Here is a 20646-nt window from a genome sequence, read left to right on the forward strand (position 1 = left end):
CCTGCAGCTGCAGTCCACCTGTCTATGGTAACCACCCAGTAAATGATTCAAATTATTAATCCATTCAATGAACTGATTCACTGATTAGGTCATGGCTTCCATTTTATCCCTGAACATTCCTGCAGTGTCTAACATGAGCTTTTTGAGGAGATGACTTGCACCCAAACCATAACATTCTGCCCCGGGGCCCCCCAAAACTCATTTCCAATTCACAGTGCAAAACGCATTCAGTCAACCTCCAAGAGTCCCTATAGTCTTAATAAACAGTTCCAACATTGTTCAAAAGTTGTTCTAAGCAAATTTTTGGTTGTGAGCCCCTATTAAAAAGTTAAAAAAAAAAAAGATTTAAAAAGCGAATTACACACTTCCAATATATAATGGCACAGAGTTAACAATCCCATTCCAAAGGGAAGAAATAGGGGCATATAAAGAAGGAACGGCACCAATGCAAGACTGAAACACATCTGGGCAAAGAAGCCCAGCATCTGGGATACATGGTGGGGAGATGCAATCTCTAAAGGGCCTGGGCAGCCCCACCTCGTCAGCCTTGCAGGATATAACCCATATGGCCTCTCTCTGTCAGCAGCCAGCACTTTTCTTCAACAGAAGTTCCACATTACTGGCATCTTTTAATTCTAGGTTTTAATTCCACTGTTGCTTCAGCTTTCTTCCCAAAGCTTCACAGTTATCTCCCTCTCAGGAGCTGCCCATAGGGATTCCAACCCTCAATTCTCTTCGCCTCTCAGGTATTCCTTCGAAAAATCAGAGGAAGCCTTAACAACCCCTTAGCTCCAGCATCCCATCCTGCATTCCTGCAGAACCAGCATTCCTGCCACCAGCTCAAGCAGTAGCCAGGTCCCCTTGGACCATGGCTCCTCTGAGTGCCTAGGGAGCAGAGCATGGTGAAATGAATCTTGGGGAAATAACTTTCTAGACAACCCTGTGCAAGACCCTGTCCCAAGGTCTCTTCTCAAAGGAAGTTTCATTTTTATACCCTTGAGTCTATTATAGCTAGGGTCTTCCTGATTCCTGAGATATCCTCAAGGCATCTTTCCTATTGTCTCTGTGTAAAGTACTTAGCTTCTCTTTAGTAGTGGTGATCTTTTCAGCCACCACATCTTCCTTGACCCATCTTACATGGTCTTTTCTAGTCAAACTGCAAGTTTTTAAAATCTTTATCCTCTGCTTTCTGCTCCCAATTCTCACAGGACACAAGGCTAAAAGGCACCAGCAATACCCATGTCACTGCCTGAATGCAGTGCTGCCTTGAAATTTCCTCCTTCAGATTAATTAGTCCATCACCTTTAAATTGAGCCTCACAGAAATTCTCAGGACATGGGCAAAATGTGCGCAAGTCCTGTGCCAGAATATAAAACAATTAGCCTCTAATTCCCCATGAAAACCTTGATCCTCTCTGAAATCTCATCAGCACAATTTTTATTGTCCACATTCTTATCAGCATTCTGATCTTCTGAGCTCCCATCAAAACTCCCATTAGCTCTGCTTACAACATTCTATGGCTTCTCTAGCCTGCATATTCAAACTTTTCAAAAGTCCTCCCAGAAATCAGTTCCAAAAGTTTCTAAACTATATGGTCAGGTTAGTCACAGCAATATCCCCACTCCTGCTACCACTTTTTGTGTTAGTGGGTTTTGTGTCATGGTGCTCAAAATACCTGACAAAAACAACTTAAAAGGGCATATTTGGGCTCACAGTTTCAGAGGTTCAGTCCATGGTGGGCCGACTCCATTGCTCTGGGCCTAAGATGAAGCAGAACATCGTGGTAGAAGTACATGGCAGAGGAAGGCTGCTCAGGCCATGGTAGCAATGAAGCAAAGAGAAAGTACAAGGATCTAGAGATAAGATATATAACCTCCAAGGTTACTCCCCCATTGAATTACAAACTACAGTCTCTCCCCACTGCCTACAGTTACCACCCAATGATCCATTCAAATCAAATAGATTAATCCACTGATTAAATTACAGCTCTCGTAATGTAGTCATTTTACTCTAAAAATTCCTGTATTATCTAACAGAAGCTCTTTGGGGAGACACCTCATATCCAAACCATAATAGTTAAACTGTTGGCAAAATCTACTTCTCTACAGTTACAGGTGTGCAGTCTCTTTCTAGCTGGCATCTAAGGGCCCCTGACAGGTCCTGAAGGCCACCTAATTCCTTCTCACATAGTCCAGCAAATGGCATCTCCCCATGTTTTGAATCTTTTTGTCTTCTTCTTCTTCTCAACCAGAGAAAGCACTGCTTCTGACAGTTCTTGTAGTTAAATTTGAATACTCTCCCTATCTAAAAGTCACTGTACCACATAACATAATCACAGAAGTGACATCTCATCATATTCACAGGTTCCTGGGATTAGAGCACAACATCACTCAAAGGCCATTTTAGACATTCTGCCTACTATGATGTCTCTGAGAATTAACATTCAGAGGTGATAAATTAAGGATTTTTAAAAAATCATATGCATATGTGTATTGATCATATATATATATATATGCATTTTTAGTTTTGGTCTCATGGGATTATACATATGATATATGATAGCCATTCTCTAAGACTGACCCAGTGACCGTCACCTTTTTGTATTCATGACCTTTTATAGTCCCCTCCCACACTGTATCAGGTTTATCCTCGAACACAATAGAAATGATGGTATGTGACTTCCATGGCTAGGACATAAGATACACTATCATTTCTATCTTACTCCCTTGGATCATGTTCTATGGGGAAAGTCAGCTGTCACATCATTAAGACACTCAAGCAGTCCCATGGAGAGATTCACATGACAAAGAAGTGCCAAAAACCAGAACCAGCTTTCCAGCTATATAAGTGAGCCATCTTGAAAACAGTTTCCCCAGCTCCAGTCAAGTTTTCAGATAACTTCAGCCTCAGTGAATATCTTCACTGCAATCCCATGAGAGACCAAGACCACAAACACCTCATTAAGCTATTCCCAAATTCCTGACTCACAGAAACTGTCTGAGATACTACTTATTATTGTTTTAGTCACTAAGCTTTGGGATGACTTGTTAAACAATATATAACAAAAATATATAGATATAAATATATAAATATTAGAGGAATACGATTTTAAAAAAATAAAAAAATTCTAAAATGAAAGAATTGCAAATACCCATTAATATAAAAATCAAATAAGTAGAAAAATCAATTTCTTAAACGTACTATTTTAATAATTAAAAAAAATAAATGGAATACAAATAAAAATACTCAAAAATAAATACTGTTCCCTGGAATTGCAATAACATTAAAAGTTCCTTATAGGGGCTGGGGATGTGGCTCAAGCGGTAGCACGCTCACCTGGCATGCGCGGGGTGCTGGGTTCAATCCTCAGCACCACATAAAAATAAAATAAAGATGTTGTGTCCACCGAAAACTAAAATAAATAAATAAATAATTTTTTTTTTTTTTTTTAAAGTTCCTTATAAAGCTAGGCTACTCCAGGGTCATGCTCGCCTGGCATGCTTGCGGCCCGGGTTCGATCCTCAGCACCACATACAAACGAAGATGTTGTGTCCACCGAAAACTAGAAAATAAATATTGAAAAATTCTCTCTCTCTCTAACTCTCTTTAAAAAAAAAAAAAAAGAAAAGAAAAGAACTGGTACTATTAAAATGTCCTCAACTTCATAACATTTCTCTTAAAGAGTAGGGCCTGATTTTACTTTCCCTGAATATGGGCTGGACTTAAAGATTCACTTCTAATGAAAGAATAAAACAGAAGTAGTGGTGTGTAACTTCCAAAGTTATATCACTAAAGGTACCAACACTTATATCTTGCATTCTTTGGACTACTCTCCCTGGGGGAATTCAGTCATCATGTCATAAGGAGACTGTGGAGAGGCTGCAAGGGGAAAAACTAGAGTCTTCTACCAAAAACCAACACCAGCCAGCCAAGCATGTAAGTGAGGCCCCAAGAAACAAATCCTCCTGCCCCAAACAAGCCTCAGATGACTACATCCCTTGGCAAGATACCAAAGAGCTAAGCCATTCCCAAAGAAACTGAAAAGTAAATAAGTGTTTACTGTTTTAAGCTACTTGGTTTTAGGATAATTTGTCATGCATATTAATTAATAACCTATCACTTCCTAGAACTAAGTTTTATTTGCAACAGGAAGTAAAAATAACTCATTTGAGCTTAGTGTTATTTGCTAAAATGTTAATAAAATTTCAGGTTTTCCTTTCTAATATGCTACGTAGTGATTCTTTTTTAATTCCCTCAAATTGTTGCATAATACTATTTCATAGTATTCTTCACTTTCTAAGTTGATTCACAGAAACAGAAACCTAAACAGATTTTAGTCAGCAATGATATTTTTTAAAACCTTTGTTTGTTGAGCAACTACACCAGGTACTAAATGGAGAACTATACCCTTAATTCATATTAATGTTCATAAAATTACTTATTTACGTACTGGAGGTTAAACACAGGCTGCTTTACTACTGAGCTACATCCCTAGCACTCCTTTTTTTTTTTTTTTAGTTTTGAGAAATGGTCTCTCTAAACTGAGAAGGCTGGCCTTGAATTTGTGATCCTCTTTCCTTAGCCTCCCAAGTAGCTGGGATTGGAGGCATTCAACTATGCCCAGCTGAAATTATTTATATATTTTAACTAAACTTGTTCCTCATGGTCCTGAAGATTATAAATCAATAGAAGGTATATAGAGCTTTTACTTTACCTCTGTGAGGGATCCACAAGGCACACCACCACGTAGGGCTTCATCCAAAGCAGAAAGGGTAGTAGATAAGAATGCTGGTGAGAGATCAGTAGACCTTTGTGTCTTTATCCCATAAGCCTGAACAACAATCAAAAAAAATGATTAAATTCTTTTCAGCCTCCATATCTACTCAAAAATATAAGTCAACTCCTAACTTCTTAACTTTAGAAGCTAAAACCCAATCCATCTTTTTCCCCTCTATTATTTATTTGTTCAACAAGTAATTACTCCATGCCAGAGACTGTGCTAGATTATGGAGATGCGATTTTACAGAGGGATTATGAATCTGGAACTAGAAATGGGCAATTGCAATACAATTATTAAGAGACAGTGTATTAGGGAAAAGGGAGGCATAGAAACAGTAAAACTAATCTGGACCTTGTAATCTACAAAGGTTTCACTGAAGTGCTGTATGACTGAGCTGAAATCTGATATATTTTGTTTTATTTCTCTATTAGATGAGCAAAAGAAATGTGAATGTTTCTGGTAAACAGGATGTACAAAATTCAAGCAATAAAGATTGGAAAATGTAAACAAAATAAAACTAAAAAAAATTTTTAAAGTTCATTTAGCTGAAAGAGTGAGGCTGAGAGCAGCAAGTGATGAGGCTGGAGAAGGAACTGGGCTTAACCACGAAGAGCTCTGTAGAAGTTTGGAGTTCATGCTGAGAGCAACCAGGAACAACATGACCAAGTTATCATTTCAAACTCAAGTTGTTTTGTGAAGAACAGCTAAAGGGAGGTTCCTAGGCTAAGAAATATCCATATCAAATCCCTGGAACCGGTCTGTGAATGTTACTTTATTGGAAAAAAGGCCTCTGTAAATGTGATTTACTTAAAGACTTCATGATGAGAAGATAATACTGAATTATCTGGGTAGACCCTAAATGCCATCACAAGTATCCTTATGAGAGAGGAAGAAATTCGATATATAGAGGAAAAAGCAATGTAAAGATGGACCAGACAAGGAGTAGCCACAAGCCAATAATGCCAACACTCCTTGGAGGCTGGAAGAGGCAAGGAATGGATCTCCCTAGAGCATCAGGAGAGACAGCAGCTCTGTCTGTACCTTTGGCCTCCAGAACTATCAGAGAATAACTTCCTCTTGTTTGACATCAACAGCCTGAGGTAATTTGTGTTAGAGCCACCACTAAGAAAATAATACATCAAATTATCACTTTGAAAAGATACACAGGTTGGTTTAAAAGAGTAGCTTGAAGGTGGCTAATACTGGAAGTTGGGAGATCTGTCAGAAAGATAGTTTGCAACCATTAGAAAGAAAAATAATGGTGGCTCAAGGAGGGTATTAGCAATGGGGATAAAAAATTGCGGGTACTAGTAAATCTATCTAAAATAAACTATAGAGTATGTCTGAAGGGTTTTTTCCTTTTATATAATAAAATTCTGAAATTATTCTTTTTTCATTTTCAAAACATCAAAAATGAGTATATTTTTAAAAGTGAGTGTATTTAACCATACTAAGTTCACAATAGAATAAGTGGGTGAATAGAATAATTCATGTTATGACATGTTTAATGAACTGCAACAGAGAAAGTTGGACAAAAGGAGGCAGAGAAACTTTATCTTGTAAAAATTACAATCAGAGGCTCCATAATCATCTGGCATCTGCTCAATGTTCTATCTATAGTTAGAAATGTACATGATAGAAACTCTAGTGATTCAGATTCATCCTTTAAGGTCATGGTCAACTGTGGCCACAATGTAATACTTGTGCTGAGTTGTTCTCTGTACTAAGCAGTCATCTGCACAGTTTTCTTTGTATGTGCATGGCAATGGTTCAAATTATGGATCATTGGTGAGTTTTAAGCCATTTAATGCTTCTGCCCCCATTTCTGAATTTCAATCATTACACAATTGGTTGTACATAGGATCGACTTGACATACAGATAGTCCACCACTGACTGCAGAAAGTCCAGTCTGGCTGTAACGGAAAAGGTAATAAGCCCCGTATCAACCTGGATATGGCATGGTGGGCCCTGCTATGTGTTTTATTGGAAGAATATTCTCTTTCCTTCAGTTCACTAGGATCTTTCTTTTCTTTCTTTTTAGGCTTCAATCTCTCCTTTTCTTTAAGACTCTCATCTGAGACAAAACATTCACATTCAGCAAAGTTCCTTGCTTTCTTTTCCATCCCCATATCCACACTGCACAATGTTTCCTCTGAGATCCCTTCTTATCTCAGGAATACATCCACAAGAAACTATACAAAGAATTTTGGTGATTTCATTTGTTGGTTTGGATAATTTGGATGTACTCAGAATAATAAAATTTTAACACTCCGCAAGGACAATTGTTTTTTAAATTATTTTTTTTGATTCAGGGTCTTGCTTTGTTGCCCAGACCTAGCCTCAAACTCATGATCCTCCTGCCTCAGCCTCCTAGCTGAGATTATAGGCACACACTATCATGCCCAGCTTTAAATAACTTCTATTAATTTTCTGGGGCATTAAAATTTTACCTGACTTTAAAGGATGTTTATTTTTCTAACATTTCATCAAAAAGAACTTTTGATGGGGCTGGGGCTGAAGCTTAGTGGTAGAGCTCTTGCCTTGCAGGTGTGAGGCCCTGGGTTCAATCATCAGCACCTCATAAAAATAAATAAACAAATAAAGATATTGTATCCATCTACAACTAAAAAAATTTTTAAAAGAGATTCTGAGAAAATCTTTTTTTTATAATAGTCTCTTTTTTTAAATTTATTTTTAGTTGTAGTTGGACACAATACCTTTATTTTATTTATTTTTATGTGGTGCTGAAGATCGAACCTAGCGTCTCACACGTGCTAGGCAAGCACTCTACCACTAAGCCACAACCCCAGCCCCTGTAACAGTATTTTTTATATTTCAGTTTAGTTTTGCCTTCTCCTGGGCAAAATTATACAAATAGTCACTACCCTAGAATATGGAGCAAATGATGTCAGACCCTCTCAGATAATGCTGATTCAGGAATTAAAGAAAACAAAGGGAAAAAATGAGGATGGAACAAGGTAATAAACATTTATTGAACATCTAGCATTGCTATATTAAGTACTTTACATATATTATTTCATTTAATCCTCACAACCCTACACGTAGGTACCCTATATATACACTACACATAAGTATAATTATCTCCAGAATAAGAAATGGAGGGGCTGGGTTGTGGCTCAGTGGTACAGCGCTTGCCTGGCATGTGTGAAGCACTGGGTTTGATTCTCAGCACCACATATAAATAAATAAAGGTCCATTAACAACTAAAAGAAAAAAATTTTTTAAAAAAATGGAAACTGAGAGGTTTGCCAACAATTACTTTAAGAGGGTGTGATAATCAGCTTTTCATCTTTGTAACCAAAATACCTGATAAGAACAACTTAATGAAGGAAAGTTTATTTTTGACTCCCAGTTTCAGAGATTCAGTCCATGGTTGAATATTCCTAACAGCTCAGACCATGGTCTGACTTCATTGCTTTGAGCCCAAGGTGAAGCGAACCATCTGGCAGAAGGGCATGGGGGTGGAAAGCTACTTACCTCATGGTGGCTGAGAAGCAGAGAGAGCAAGGGGAGGGGTCCCAGAGAAAAGGGATCCTTCTGGGGCACACCACAGTGACCCACCTCCTCCAGCCATACCGTACCTGCCTACAATTACCAAGTTAGTCCATTCAATCTGCCTAGGATACACTGATTAGGTTATAGTTCTCACAATCCAATAATTTCACCTCTGAATATTCCTGTATTAGCACAGAAGCTTTTGGAGAACACCTTATATCCAAACTATTACTGTGCACACAAGAATTGTTACTGGTCTTTTTTTTTTTTTCCTTTTCCTAATTACAGACCATAACATATCTTAGCAATTTAGAATTAAAAAAAAAAAGTTAAAGAGCCAATAACAAAATTCTGAAATAACTACTATTAACATTATAGTATATATATATATATAACTATGCATATATGCTTTTAAACTTTCATTTTTACAAAACTGGTATGTACACTATAAACAATTTCAGAGCCTCCTTTTTCACAAAGCATTTATATCCTAAGCATTTCTCCTGTTATTAAAAATTCTTCAAAAATTTTAATTCTTACATATTATCTCATCACATAAATATAGGAAAATTTATCTTCTTCCTTTTTACTGATGATTTGTTTCCCAAAGGCATAGACGGAGGTTTACTTAGGAAAGTAGACATACATTCAGTTAGAACAGGATAGGGGACAACCTCAAGGTTTCCATTTTTTGATGTAAGAAACATTTCAGTGGGTGCATGCTTCCATAGACTTTTTGTCTATAATCTGGCAACATAGGTGCACATGGGGACACTTCATCAACATGAGAAGGCAGTTCAATCTGTCAACATTAAAGTACTTCACTTATAATCATAAGTGTAAGTTCTAGAATAAAGTTTGTGATTATCGAAAAACAAAAACAAGCTGAACTAATAGAACAAGGCTTCATAAATAGTATGTAAACAAATGAGACAAAAAATAATTTTGTGACATGAAATTACACTACTTTTTCTTTTTGGATTTGTTTTGCTATTTTTTTTTTTTTTCTGTTTGGTTTTTGGGTTTTGCCATACCGGGGATTGAACTCAGGGGTGCTCTACCACTGAGCTACACCTTTAGCCCCTTTCATTTTTTATTTTGAGACATGATCTCACTAAGTTGCTGAGACTGGAACTCAAGATCCTCCTGCCTCAGCCTCCCAAGTAGCTAGAATTATAGGGTGCTTCACCACACTTAATACACTACTTTTTCTTCTATTTTGGTAATTGCTTCTTCTCTAATCTGACTTATAAATATTGGCATCACTGAGGAATTAGTCTTAGGTACACTTATCTTCTTATTATATGTACTTTTCAGGCAATATTCACCCACATCCAGAGCTTTAACTGTGATGTTTATACTTATGATTCCCAAATGCACAGTTCTAATGCTCATCTCTCTTCAAAGTCCAAATCCATATACTTTTCTGCCTACTTCATATCTCCACTAAATGTTTCACAATTGCCTTAAATTAGATAAGAACTAAACTGAATTCATGATCTCTGTCCCTCAAATCTGCTCCTGTTCCAGTATTCCATATTTCAGGAAATGGTACTACCCAGTTCCTTAAAGCAAAAATCAGGGAATCATCTCTGACATTTTCCCATAATTTCCCACCACCCACAATTGCCAAATCTTATAAATTCCATCTCCTAAATATCTCTCATATTAATCAACCTTATACCCTCTACTTAATACCACACTAACAATCCTAGTCACAATCACTTTCTGTCAGAATATAATAACAAATACCTAGCTAGTCTTCCTGAATATTTTCTTGCTCCTTTTTAATCACTTATCTGAATTAAAAACTGATTATTTAAAAACACACTTTAGATTATAGCCTTTTATGACTTCCCATTACTCTTGGAATAATGTCCAAAATCTTTAACATGGTCTTCAAGGCACTAACAATCTGATTCCTGCTTACTTGCTTTTAGCTTAAGTGTTGCTTCCTTAGTAAGTCCTCCTGTTATGGTTTGAATATGTGTTCCCAAAAAACTCATATGTGAGACAGTACAAAAGTTTTAGACGTAAAACAATTCGATTATGAGAGCTAAAACCTGATCACTGATTAATCCACTGATACGGATTATCTGAGTGGTAAATGCAGGCAGGCAGGGTATGGCTGGAGAAAGTAGGTAACTGGGGGTATGCATTGGAGGTTTATATTTTGTCCTTGGTGAGCAGGTTTCTCTCTGCTTCATGGCCATCATATCCTGAGCTGCTTCCCTCTGCCACACCCTTTTGCCACGATGTTCTGCCTAATCTTAGGCCCGGAGCTATGGAGTCAGCCAAACATGGGCTGAAGCTCTGAAATCATGAGCCAAATTAAACTTTTCCTCCTCTATACTGTTCTTGTCAGGTCTTTTGACCACAGCAATAATGAAAAGCTAACTAAAACACCTCCTGACTTCAAACTAAGTAATGTCCCTTGTTATTTTCAAAGCTCTTCATACTTTTCCTTGCACTACTATAATTATTTCCATAATTGTTTAAGGTCTGACTTCCCCATCCAGACTGTAAGCTATATGAGAGTAGGAACTTTATCAATCTTGTTCACTAGGACATTGCCAGTACCTAGCAAAGTACCTGGCACATGGTTGGCACTTAGTAAATAGTTTGTTTTAAAAATAAATGAACAAACAAATGAACAACAAAAAAAAAACTTTCTGGAATGAATGAACTAAAGCTAAGTTAATACGTAAGGCAGTACTCAAACATAAAGAATACTACAAGAGTAGGTACAAACCAAAGGAAAAATATTACTTCTAGCATTGTATTTGGTGAGATTGCACATGCAAGCGTTGCTGCAAGTTGAAACCAAAGTTGAATTTCCTCCCCATGTTTATTTAACTCCTTAGTTAGAAATTAGCCATGGGTGCATACACATGTGTGTGTATGTACTTTTTTTTTTTTTTTTTTTTTTTTTTTTGGTACACAGGGGTACTTGACCACTGAGCCACATCTCCAGTCCTTTTTATTTTTTATTTTGAGATAGGGCCTCACTAAGTTACTGAGGCTGGGCTTGAACTTGAGATCCTTCTGCCTCAGCCTTCCAAGCCACTGGGATTACAGTGTGCAAAGCCTTAGATATTTACCATTTAAAATGACAGAAGTCAAATTAAAAGGTTTCCCTGGTTCTTTATAACTTTGAATATAGTAACAACTTAATTTGAATTTAGTCACAAAATCAACATGTACTTTTTAAAACTTTCTACCTTCTCATATAAAACAAAGACAGCTTGTGGTATGGAACATAAATGTTCCCCAAGGGCCCATCTGCTAAAGGCTGGGTCACCAGACTGTGGAGCTATTCAGAAGTAGTGGAACCTCTGAGAGGTAAGCCCTACTAAAGGAAGCTGGGTCACTGCAGGCTTGCCATTCACTGAAGGGGATGTTAGGACATTTTGTCTCTTTGCTTTCCAGCCACCAGGAGGTGAGCAGCTTTGCTCTATCACACACTCCCCACCATAATGTTCTGCCTGGAAAAAGGCCTAAAAACAAAAGAACCAACTAATCTTGGACTGAAACCCCTGAAACCATGAGCCTAAATGAACCTTTCCTCCTTATATGTTTATGTCAGATACTTTGTCACAGCCATAGAAAGCTAACAGAGCTGTTCAAAGCAATGAAATCAATGATAAACCAAGACTAGTACCTAATTCTGATTTCTAATTCTGATTCTAATTCTCCTTCGGACTATCCCATCTGTAAGGTCCTTAGGTCACAAGCTAAATGTGAACTAAGGAAAATATCTGTAGTTCAGATAACTCATTGTTTTTAGAAGTTTCAAATGAAACTAACATTCCAGCTTTCTTTCCTTTTTTAGGAAATTGTACCCTACTTTATTGAATGGTTACCAAATTTCAAAATAAGATAATAGATAAGGTAAATAAATTGCAATCCATACAAATAAATACATCTGCAAACAGAACCGACTTTTAGGCAACTCTTGTTCTGAGAAAACAAGATCTTTCCACTGTGTTCAAAATCTACATTCTGAAAAGCTACAGTTACAAAACAAAAAGCATTAAAAAAAAAAAAAAAAGTACATTTTGATGAGGGCTTATTATAAAGAACTTCAGCTTTTCCCAAGAGTAAGGATAACATTTTGGACATTATTTGTTCAGTTAATAAGCAAGTATATGTATTTTATGATATGGAGTAAGTAATGATGGTAAAAGTTAAGTATGACAGAGAAAAAAGGACATTCAAAAATTGAGTATGTTATAATTTAACCACAAAGTCCTCAAATCTTACCCAAATAAATGACAAATAAAGATGACCTTTTGAAATACCACTATTAGCTGCAGAAAAAAGAAAACTTCCTGTTGCTCCCTAATTCCTACATTTAGGAATTGTCTCGTATGATTTTATAAACCTCATAAATTTTTCACATGTATTCTCATTAGAGGACTAACATTATGGTAAGATACTTGATACTTCTGAAGTACTCATCTCTACTTTTGCTTCATCCAAAAAAAAATTTTAAATGAGACAAAGAATCATTGCATAATCAAATCAAAAAATAGATGATACCGTTTGCATTTGTGGGGCACAGGCCCTGCTGACCATACACAGAAGTTCATGGACACCTCGGTAACTCAGGCCAGTTACCTTCATAAGTTCCAGTGGGGAAAGACATAAAAAGTCCTAAAGAGACAAAGAGAATATTTTAAACACAAATGTGAAACAAGGATATTGGAATAAAAGGAAATTTTCAATTGACATTGCCCATATGTAGATAAAAATGTAATTATTTGCAGATCAAAGATTTATGCATTCTTTCTTCTTTGCTGTGCTAGGGATTGAACCTAGGGCCTCACACATGCTAGGCAAATGCTCTACCACTGAACCACACCCCAGCCCTATGCATTTTTTTATTGTATTTTTCCCCTAAACATGCCTTAACTAAAAATATGATGACATAATCTTATATTCTAATTATTAGTTCAATCAGCATATATCAGAAGACATACCAGGCAACATTACATAGCAGTAGCATCCAATTCAGGTTTATATGAACACTGCACTTGTACCAGAAAGAATCTGGGCCTATACCAGAAAGAATCTGGTGCATATTTGTATGCACCCAGAAAATGTCAGGTTGCAATGTATTTTTGGGGGTACACTTCAGTGGCAGAGCACTTGCCTAGCATGCATGTGGCCCCGAATTTGATCCTAAGTACTGAAAAAATAAAAGGTGTTTATTTCTAATTTAAAGTTTACTCAGATAAAGTATTTGATAATTGAGAGAAAATAGAGCTGAATGTGGAATGTTAAATTTCATACTTTTTAGAGCATTCTGAAATATGAACAAGAGGATTATTAAATGTATAATGGAGGAACCACAGATGCACTTAACATACCAACTGATTCAAAAAGAATCAAGTATGCTCTGATATCTGTCTTGTTAAGGATAAAATCCTAAAATAAATCATTAAACTTTTTCCCCCCTCCTGAAAGGAAATTATTTCATTACAGTGCTTATTAAAAATGCAATATTTGCTCTATGTATTTCTCAGCCTTCATTAATAAGAAAATAGTACTAAAAATTAGTTGTAACTATTAATTTCTCTTCCAAGAGAAATTTCCCATGTTGAATACCATCTCCTAATTTGAGTAGAATTTCTTATGTAACTACAAAAAGTAGATAAAAATTTCTGTACAGCCCCAAATAAATGGTATGAGTATATTTCACCTTACATCCCCTAAAATGCAAAAATATTAAATTTCAGTAAATGAAATTACATTTGGAAATGCAACCTAAGTGGCTTATGGAAAAGCACCATCATTCAACTTTTTTTTGGGGGGATGGGGGGGAAGATGTGGGGGCAAACCTAAGTTTTTATGTTCCAGGTTTAAGAATTATCAAAGTGGACTGGGGTTTTGACTCAGAGGTGGAGTGCTTGCCTAGCACGAGTGAGGCGCTGGGTTCAATCCTCAGCACCACATAAAAATAAATAAATTAAATAGAGGTATTGTGTCCATCTACAACTTAAAAAAATTTAAAATAAAACAAAGGATCATGGCTAAGGTGATTAGCCATTAAAGAAAAAAGAATTATTAAAGTATATTTACTTAAAGTTAATTGGGCATAAAATCTCTTAACGAAAAAAAATTAACTATTAAGTTTTACCTGACAGGTAACAATCTGATGTCTGCTCAGACGGTCACACAGCTCTTGAGTTAAACCGACTCGTCTTAGTTTCTTGCTACCCATGCTTCCAGATCCAGCAAAGAAAAGAAGAACCTTGAAAAGAACATCAGAAAATAATATACATGATAGTGGATGGGCTTTCCAAAAGTTTCTCCATGTGCAAAATGAAACGTGATATGTAATTGATTAAGAAAGAAAAAATGATGGCTTTAAAGAGGAGGAAACACCTATTTATTCAACACACAAAACAAGACAACCTCAGAATGTGCATTTCACACAATTCTTTGATATTTATTCCATAAATATTGTTATATATTTCATAATTATATAGCATCTTAAGATTGTCAGGATATTTATAGTTTATTTGGATATGTAATTAATTCAAGGCATATATCCAAACAGCACCCCTAGAAGTCTTTATTTTTATTGCACTATAACAATAACAGCTAAATTTATTGAGTACCTCCTTTATGCCAGGCACTGTTCCAAAAGCTTTACCTTAATTATCACATATAACATTTTCAAAAGGCCTAAAAGGAAAGTAGATTATTGGACCCTCTTTTACATATGAGAAAACTAAACTGGAAATGTCTGCTAACAGAAAAAGTAAATGATAGGGCTGGAGTTGTGGCTCAGTGGTAGAGCGCTTGCCTAGCATGTGTGATGCACTACGTTTGATTCTCAGCACCACATATAAGCAAATAAATAAATAAAGGTCCATCAATAACTAATAAAAATATTTTTTAAAAAAAGTAAATGGTGGATTCAGAACCCAGCAATCTGACTCTGAGGCCTATCTTCTTTGTGTGTGTGTGGGGGGGGGGGGGGCTGAACTCAGGGGCACTCGACCACTGAGCCACATCCCCAGCCCTATTTTGTATTTTACTTAGAGACAGGGTCTCACTGAATTGCTAAGTGCCTCACTTTTGCTGAGGCTGGCTTTGAACTTGTGATCCTCCTGCCTCAGCCTTCTGAGCCACTGGGATTACAGGCATGCGCCACTGTACCGGACTGAAACCTATCTTCTTAACCATTACACCCTACTGCAAGTCCAGAATCATATTAAACCTTCCTTTTTTCTAGGAGCCAGAACAAACCAGAATCAAATGAGATTTATTATGGTTATTATCTATAAATCAAAATTGTTCTTTATTATAACAGCTGCTTATAATATCAATGCAATTAAATTTCATTCTTGTTGTACCTTGCTGAGAGCAAATGAGGCTCATGAAATGTTTGTTTTTGGAGAGCTAGAACAGAATCCCTAACAATAATAATGCATACAAAGGAAAGGCTGTGCACCTCACCTGAGGTGGCAAAGCATTCTCTGAAAAGAGTAGAAATAGGAACTCATCATTGCTCCAGGGAAAAAAAGCAATATAATTATCAGTAATATTTTGGAACACATTCCACAAACATAAAATATATGATCCTCATTTTCTAATGGGAATTTCTTAGTATTGATTTGTTTTCCTCAATAGAAAGTTTACAAAGTGACATCTACCTGCTAGATTATTGTTTAGTATCTTTTCAGATCAGGTAGTTCCAGGCAATAATACCATTTAGACTGATAAATTCAGTGGGTCAAAAATAGAACAACCACCAAAAAAGTAACCCCCAAACTACAGAGATTTTTAACAATAACCAATCTGCTAACTTTGTTTTAACAAGGCCTGGACTACTGCATACTGTTTTTGGTCACTCCCCATTTTACCAAAAACAAAAACAAAGAAATAAAAAACATTCCATTCAATTTGTTCCTTCCACAGACACTTCTTAAGTACAAACTCTGCTGAACTCTGGGACAGAAGAATCATTCAGATAGATTTCCTCCCCTTTGGGTACACACAGTGGAGAAATGCAAAGAGATGTACGAATACACAAATAACCACAGTCCTGCAGTAAGTGTTGCTATTTAAGTGCTATGGGAGCTGATCGGAAAAAATCGCCAATGGGCCTGAAAAAGTTAGGTCAGTGTCACAGTCTTGCCAGTTTTCTAAAAACTTACTTTTATCCATTAAAACATCCCACAGGCACATCAGGCCACAGAATAAATTCCATACTTCTTAGGATCATATTTTTAAAACTTTAAAGGTGGGTCCTGTACGTTCATTCACACATCAAATTGCAAGGCTCATATCCTGTCCTTCCTGGAAAAAGTTACTTACCTGCCAGTATATTGGTTACCTCATCTGTAAAACTGAGGTAACTTTAATATCAACTTCATAGGATAGCAGCAAGGGGTTAAAAGACTTAGGTTGTGGCTGGCACACAGCGCTCGGTTCATTCAGCAAACATCATCTAACCTGCTCTCCAGCCAAAACGTTTCTTGGTAGGTTACTCAAGCACCCTCTAGCCTCCCTGACTTCCCTCCACAAGGGCTTCCCCAGAGTAGGACTCTTCCTCTCCAACATTTCCATCATACTTTGTACATATTTGTTTCATAATATTATTAAGGCATCTTTGTTTCTTCCTGCTGCGTACGTGTGTGCCCATCTATGCGTTTTGGAGGCGAGGAGAGAAACTTAAACCCCGAAAATTGAGCTCTTTCCACTCCGCCACCAAGAAAAATCCTGTTAGACGTTTAATGAAAACTGTGAAGTAACAATACTATCTGAAATTTGGATGTTTTACCTCATTTTACAGATAAGGCTATTGAGACACGAAGTTGAGAAACGCGCAAGTCAAACACCTAAACCATTGGTGGAGCCCGCCTCCGAATCCAGGAACGAGTCTAGATTATTCCAAGCTCTTCAACACCACCTGAAGTGAGACCGTCCCTGAACTTCCCCTAACGACAGGATTCTCTAGACCCCGATCTGTCTTAAGTGGTGATGGTATGTGTGCGCCTGGGAGAGGGGAGATGAAAACGTTACGGGAGGAAAAAGCTTTCTCCCACAAAGGGCACCTTCCAAGCATCCCCCCACCCCATCCCCGCAAAGGCCACCCGACCTGAAGCGGGATTCCCGTCAAGAGCCCTACCCAGCATCCAAGAGAGGCTCTCCACCACCCCGACAGCAATATCCACGGGCTCAGGAAGGGAACCGGAAATAATGAGAATACCCACTTCCCTACAACTGTTCTCCACAAGAAACTTTCCAGTACCAAGTGTGCAGCTTCCAACTTTCAAAGTTTCCCCCACTCTTCACACAGTTCCCCGCGGAAAGCGCCGCAGAACAACAACCGGAGCGCTGGTTGGTCGTCATCATGGCTATTTATCCAATCAGAGGCAAGCACAAGCCCAGGTGGCTCCGATGATTACTGGGAATTGTAGTTCTGATACCTAAATCTATGTATGAGCTACGAATCAGAGTCAATTTCTCATTATAGTGATCCTCAAAATCCGGTGTAGGAACATCACCAAGAGAGTGTGAAGCAAAGGAAACCTTGCTTGGAATTTTCTATTTTCTTTCATGCACTATAACATTTAAAAATTGTTTAATGTACGAGAGAGGCATGTTTTCTGGGGGATAGATATCAATCTGCTCATCACAGAGAGTTTTTAGAAGAGGATCTTGTGTTTAATTTGCCCTTTTCAAAAATAGTTTGGGAACTGCTTATTGAATTGCTCGAACTGAAAAACACACATTGGGGAAACCCATGGGTCTCTAGCTGAAAACAAACACAAAAGAAAGCAAACAGAAGGTTTGTGTAAATGCAGTCACAGTGAGGAAATCTAATATACCATTAAGACTTGATTTCAGAGTATTATTCGCAAAAAGCCTTTGTTCGTTCTTTGCTCTCCCCTGTGCAACTCCTCCATGCATACCTCGATTTTATAATTTAAACCACTGTAACCTAATTATTGTCCTGCACCCCTCCTTTGAGAAGAGGTATCTTGCCTCATTCGAGGGAAATGGACCTGGCACATTGTTCAATTAACGGTTGCTGAGAAAATGAGGAAATAAATAAATGGAGTGAAGCAGAAGAATATGAAAATTCAGACCACAGAGCTCTGGGATTATAAGAGAGCCCAAGTTGAATAATAATGGAGAATAGCCCTGGTATCCCTAGAGTCTAGCAAAGCATTGTCACTGGTTGGCACTAAACACGTGTTGACTTCCAATGCTATGAAGAGCAGGGGAAAAAAATAGAGGAATATCAATTGTTCCTGCCACCTGCTCCACCGAAGGCAGAATTGAAAGTGTTGAGAGGAGGAGCTGTAATTGAGAGGGGCTGGTCCCTAGCCAAGCCAGCTGAATTAACTCTTTCCGAGCTTTCGCTACTGGTGAGATGGCATCACGTGACTCAAACATGGCACTAAATTTACGTCCTCCCTCCACTGAGCCAATAGGAATGCACCGTCAGCCGTCGTCACCGCCCACACCGCCTCTGTTCACAGAGGATCTGTCACCTGACTCGTCCCAAATATGGCTGCGCTGGAAGCTCTTTTGCTTTGGGCGCGGGGAGCAGGTGAGTACAAGGCGCCAGGGAGAAAGCAGGGCGCTCTCCAAGACCCGGGTAGTAAGTGTCCCTGCCTCCCTCACGCCCCTTCCCCCGCTAGCCCTCCACTTCAGGCTTTCGTCTCCTGATCTTCAATCCTCTGGCTTAATTGAAGGCTCAAACGAGGGGAATTCCTGCTTAATTTTTCATCCTTGCCGCGGCGACCATCTGGGGATTTGGAGCCGGACTGGCACAGTGTTTAAGAGAGAATATGGAAGTCAAGTTATGGGTCGGACTCCGGGCTAATACGATGGTTAATATTATTAAATATAGGATCTTCATTGGTATCCACACTTTGGAGAACGTGGTAGGTCTTAAAAAGAGATGGTAACATCAAATTAAACTTAATAAGGAGAGTAATTCCCGCCTTTCCTAGTCGGGCCAGTAGTTGCTGGTTTAAATAGAGTTCCGTTTCTTCTCACTGTGGTACGTTGTTCCTAGGAGGAGCTCCACGAATGAGAAAATTGAGGATGTGTTCCGCCTAACTCATCTCTGTCTATCTCCCTGCACTCTGTGCTGGGAAAATGAATCATCCATTTGGAGAAGAAGAAACTGCTACCTTGAAACAGCTTTTGGGGTTTTTCTGTGAGTGCCTGCGGAGGGGAGAATGGGAGCTGGCACAGGCATGTGTACATCAGCTACACGAGGGGCACGGGGATATCCCAAAGAGGGTGGAAGACATACTTCGGGCACTGGTGCTGTGTCCAGATCTGCTGAGGTAAGGATCTCCCTTTTTGACAGGGAATTTCAGGATAGAAGACATGGTTCAATATGTGGGCTTTGGTTAATGTGGTCCATTCAACTATCTTCTAAGAATTAGCAGAGCACAGTATATTTCACATACTCTGAAATTTTCCTAATATATGCCCATTACTTTTACCAATATAGTCCATTGGTTTGGGGTTATGATCTAGAACTGGATTTAAGCCTGGCCACCAAATTGTGCCTTAAACCACCATTTCTTGGCATATGTGCATTAAAAAGTATTTTCTTTACCTCCAAAAAGCAAATCCTGCTCTAGTCTAGATTTTGGTGTAGTTTTTCCCAGTTTCCACTAATTGTGCCATCTCATATAACTATAGTACAATATCAAAACCTGGAAATTGACACTGGTATATTACTGTTCACTAAAACCTGATTTGGTTTTCACCATTTTTTAAGTCTGCATTCATTTGTTATTGGTAATTCTATGCAATATTATCCATATTATCCCATAGTAATAAAGATACAGAACTATTGCATCACTGCAAAAGAATTTCCTCACCTCTTTTTATTTGCACTATAACCCTTCCTTGTCTCCATCCTAGATTTTTAATGAAGTTCTGCCTGATGGTGCTATTACTAGTGGTATAGGAATGAAATGTACTGTTTTTGTCTTTCCTTGGCTTGTCCTTACTTTAACCATTATTTACAGTATTGAAGTATTGTATTAGCACATAAAGAATAGAGAAACAAATGATCCTTTTCTTCCTTTATTTGTTTAGGATCTAGCTGGTTATTGTCTGCATTACTAATTTCAAAGAAAGGCTTATGAATTCCTAAAACTCTTTTGCATATAATTAAAAATAAATTTTTATGAACTTCCTTTTTTCTTTTATATTTGATTAATTGTTTATATTTAAGAATATACTTTAGATAGAATTAGCTGTTGCAATTTTCTCTGTAATATTATATTTAAAAGTAAGACTAACTCACTGGGCACAGTGTCACACATCTATAATCCCAGCAACTCAGGAGGCTGAA

At 37.7% G+C, this 20646-nt stretch overlaps 2 protein-coding genes and 1 pseudogene across 8 annotated transcripts in view; 1 reads left to right on the forward strand and 2 right to left on the reverse strand.

Moving 5' to 3' along the window:
• Positions 1–17612, reverse strand: part of Rad51b (RAD51 paralog B) — a 572024-nt gene extending 554412 nt beyond the window's left edge. For 3 of the 5 annotated variants that reach the window (XM_071607936.1, XM_071607938.1, XM_071607939.1), the window contains exons 1-4: positions 17443–17611; positions 14440–14553; positions 12840–12953; positions 4715–4831 (exon numbers count right to left, since the gene is read on the reverse strand). In XM_071607936.1, the coding sequence (XP_071464037.1) occupies positions 4715–4831; positions 12840–12953; positions 14440–14523 (315 nt within the window). In that variant the 5' untranslated portion in view covers positions 14524–14553; positions 17443–17611. Of the gene's footprint in view, positions 1–4714; positions 4832–12839; positions 12954–14439; positions 14554–17442 lie in introns of all 5 variants that reach the window. The other 2 variants (XM_071607937.1, XM_027929716.2) reach the window with 2 other exon arrangements.
• Positions 6274–6910, reverse strand: LOC114088059 (rRNA-processing protein FCF1 homolog pseudogene; annotated as a pseudogene).
• A 1194-nt stretch (positions 17613–18806) lies between the features above and the next one.
• The window catches only part of Zfyve26 (zinc finger FYVE-type containing 26), a 59159-nt gene continuing 57319 nt past the window's right edge, over positions 18807–20646 (forward strand). For 2 of the 3 annotated variants that reach the window (XM_027929505.3, XM_071607935.1), the window contains exons 1-2: positions 18807–18873; positions 19345–19621. In XM_027929505.3, the coding sequence (XP_027785306.3) occupies positions 19428–19621 (194 nt within the window). In that variant the 5' untranslated portion in view covers positions 18807–18873; positions 19345–19427. Of the gene's footprint in view, positions 18874–19151; positions 19211–19344; positions 19622–20646 lie in introns of those variants that run through there. The other variant, XM_071607934.1, reaches the window with a different exon arrangement.

The sequence above is a fragment of the Marmota flaviventris genome, chromosome 2 (assembly GCF_047511675.1).
Source record: "Marmota flaviventris isolate mMarFla1 chromosome 2, mMarFla1.hap1, whole genome shotgun sequence".
Taxonomy (NCBI): domain Eukaryota; kingdom Metazoa; phylum Chordata; class Mammalia; order Rodentia; family Sciuridae; genus Marmota; species Marmota flaviventris.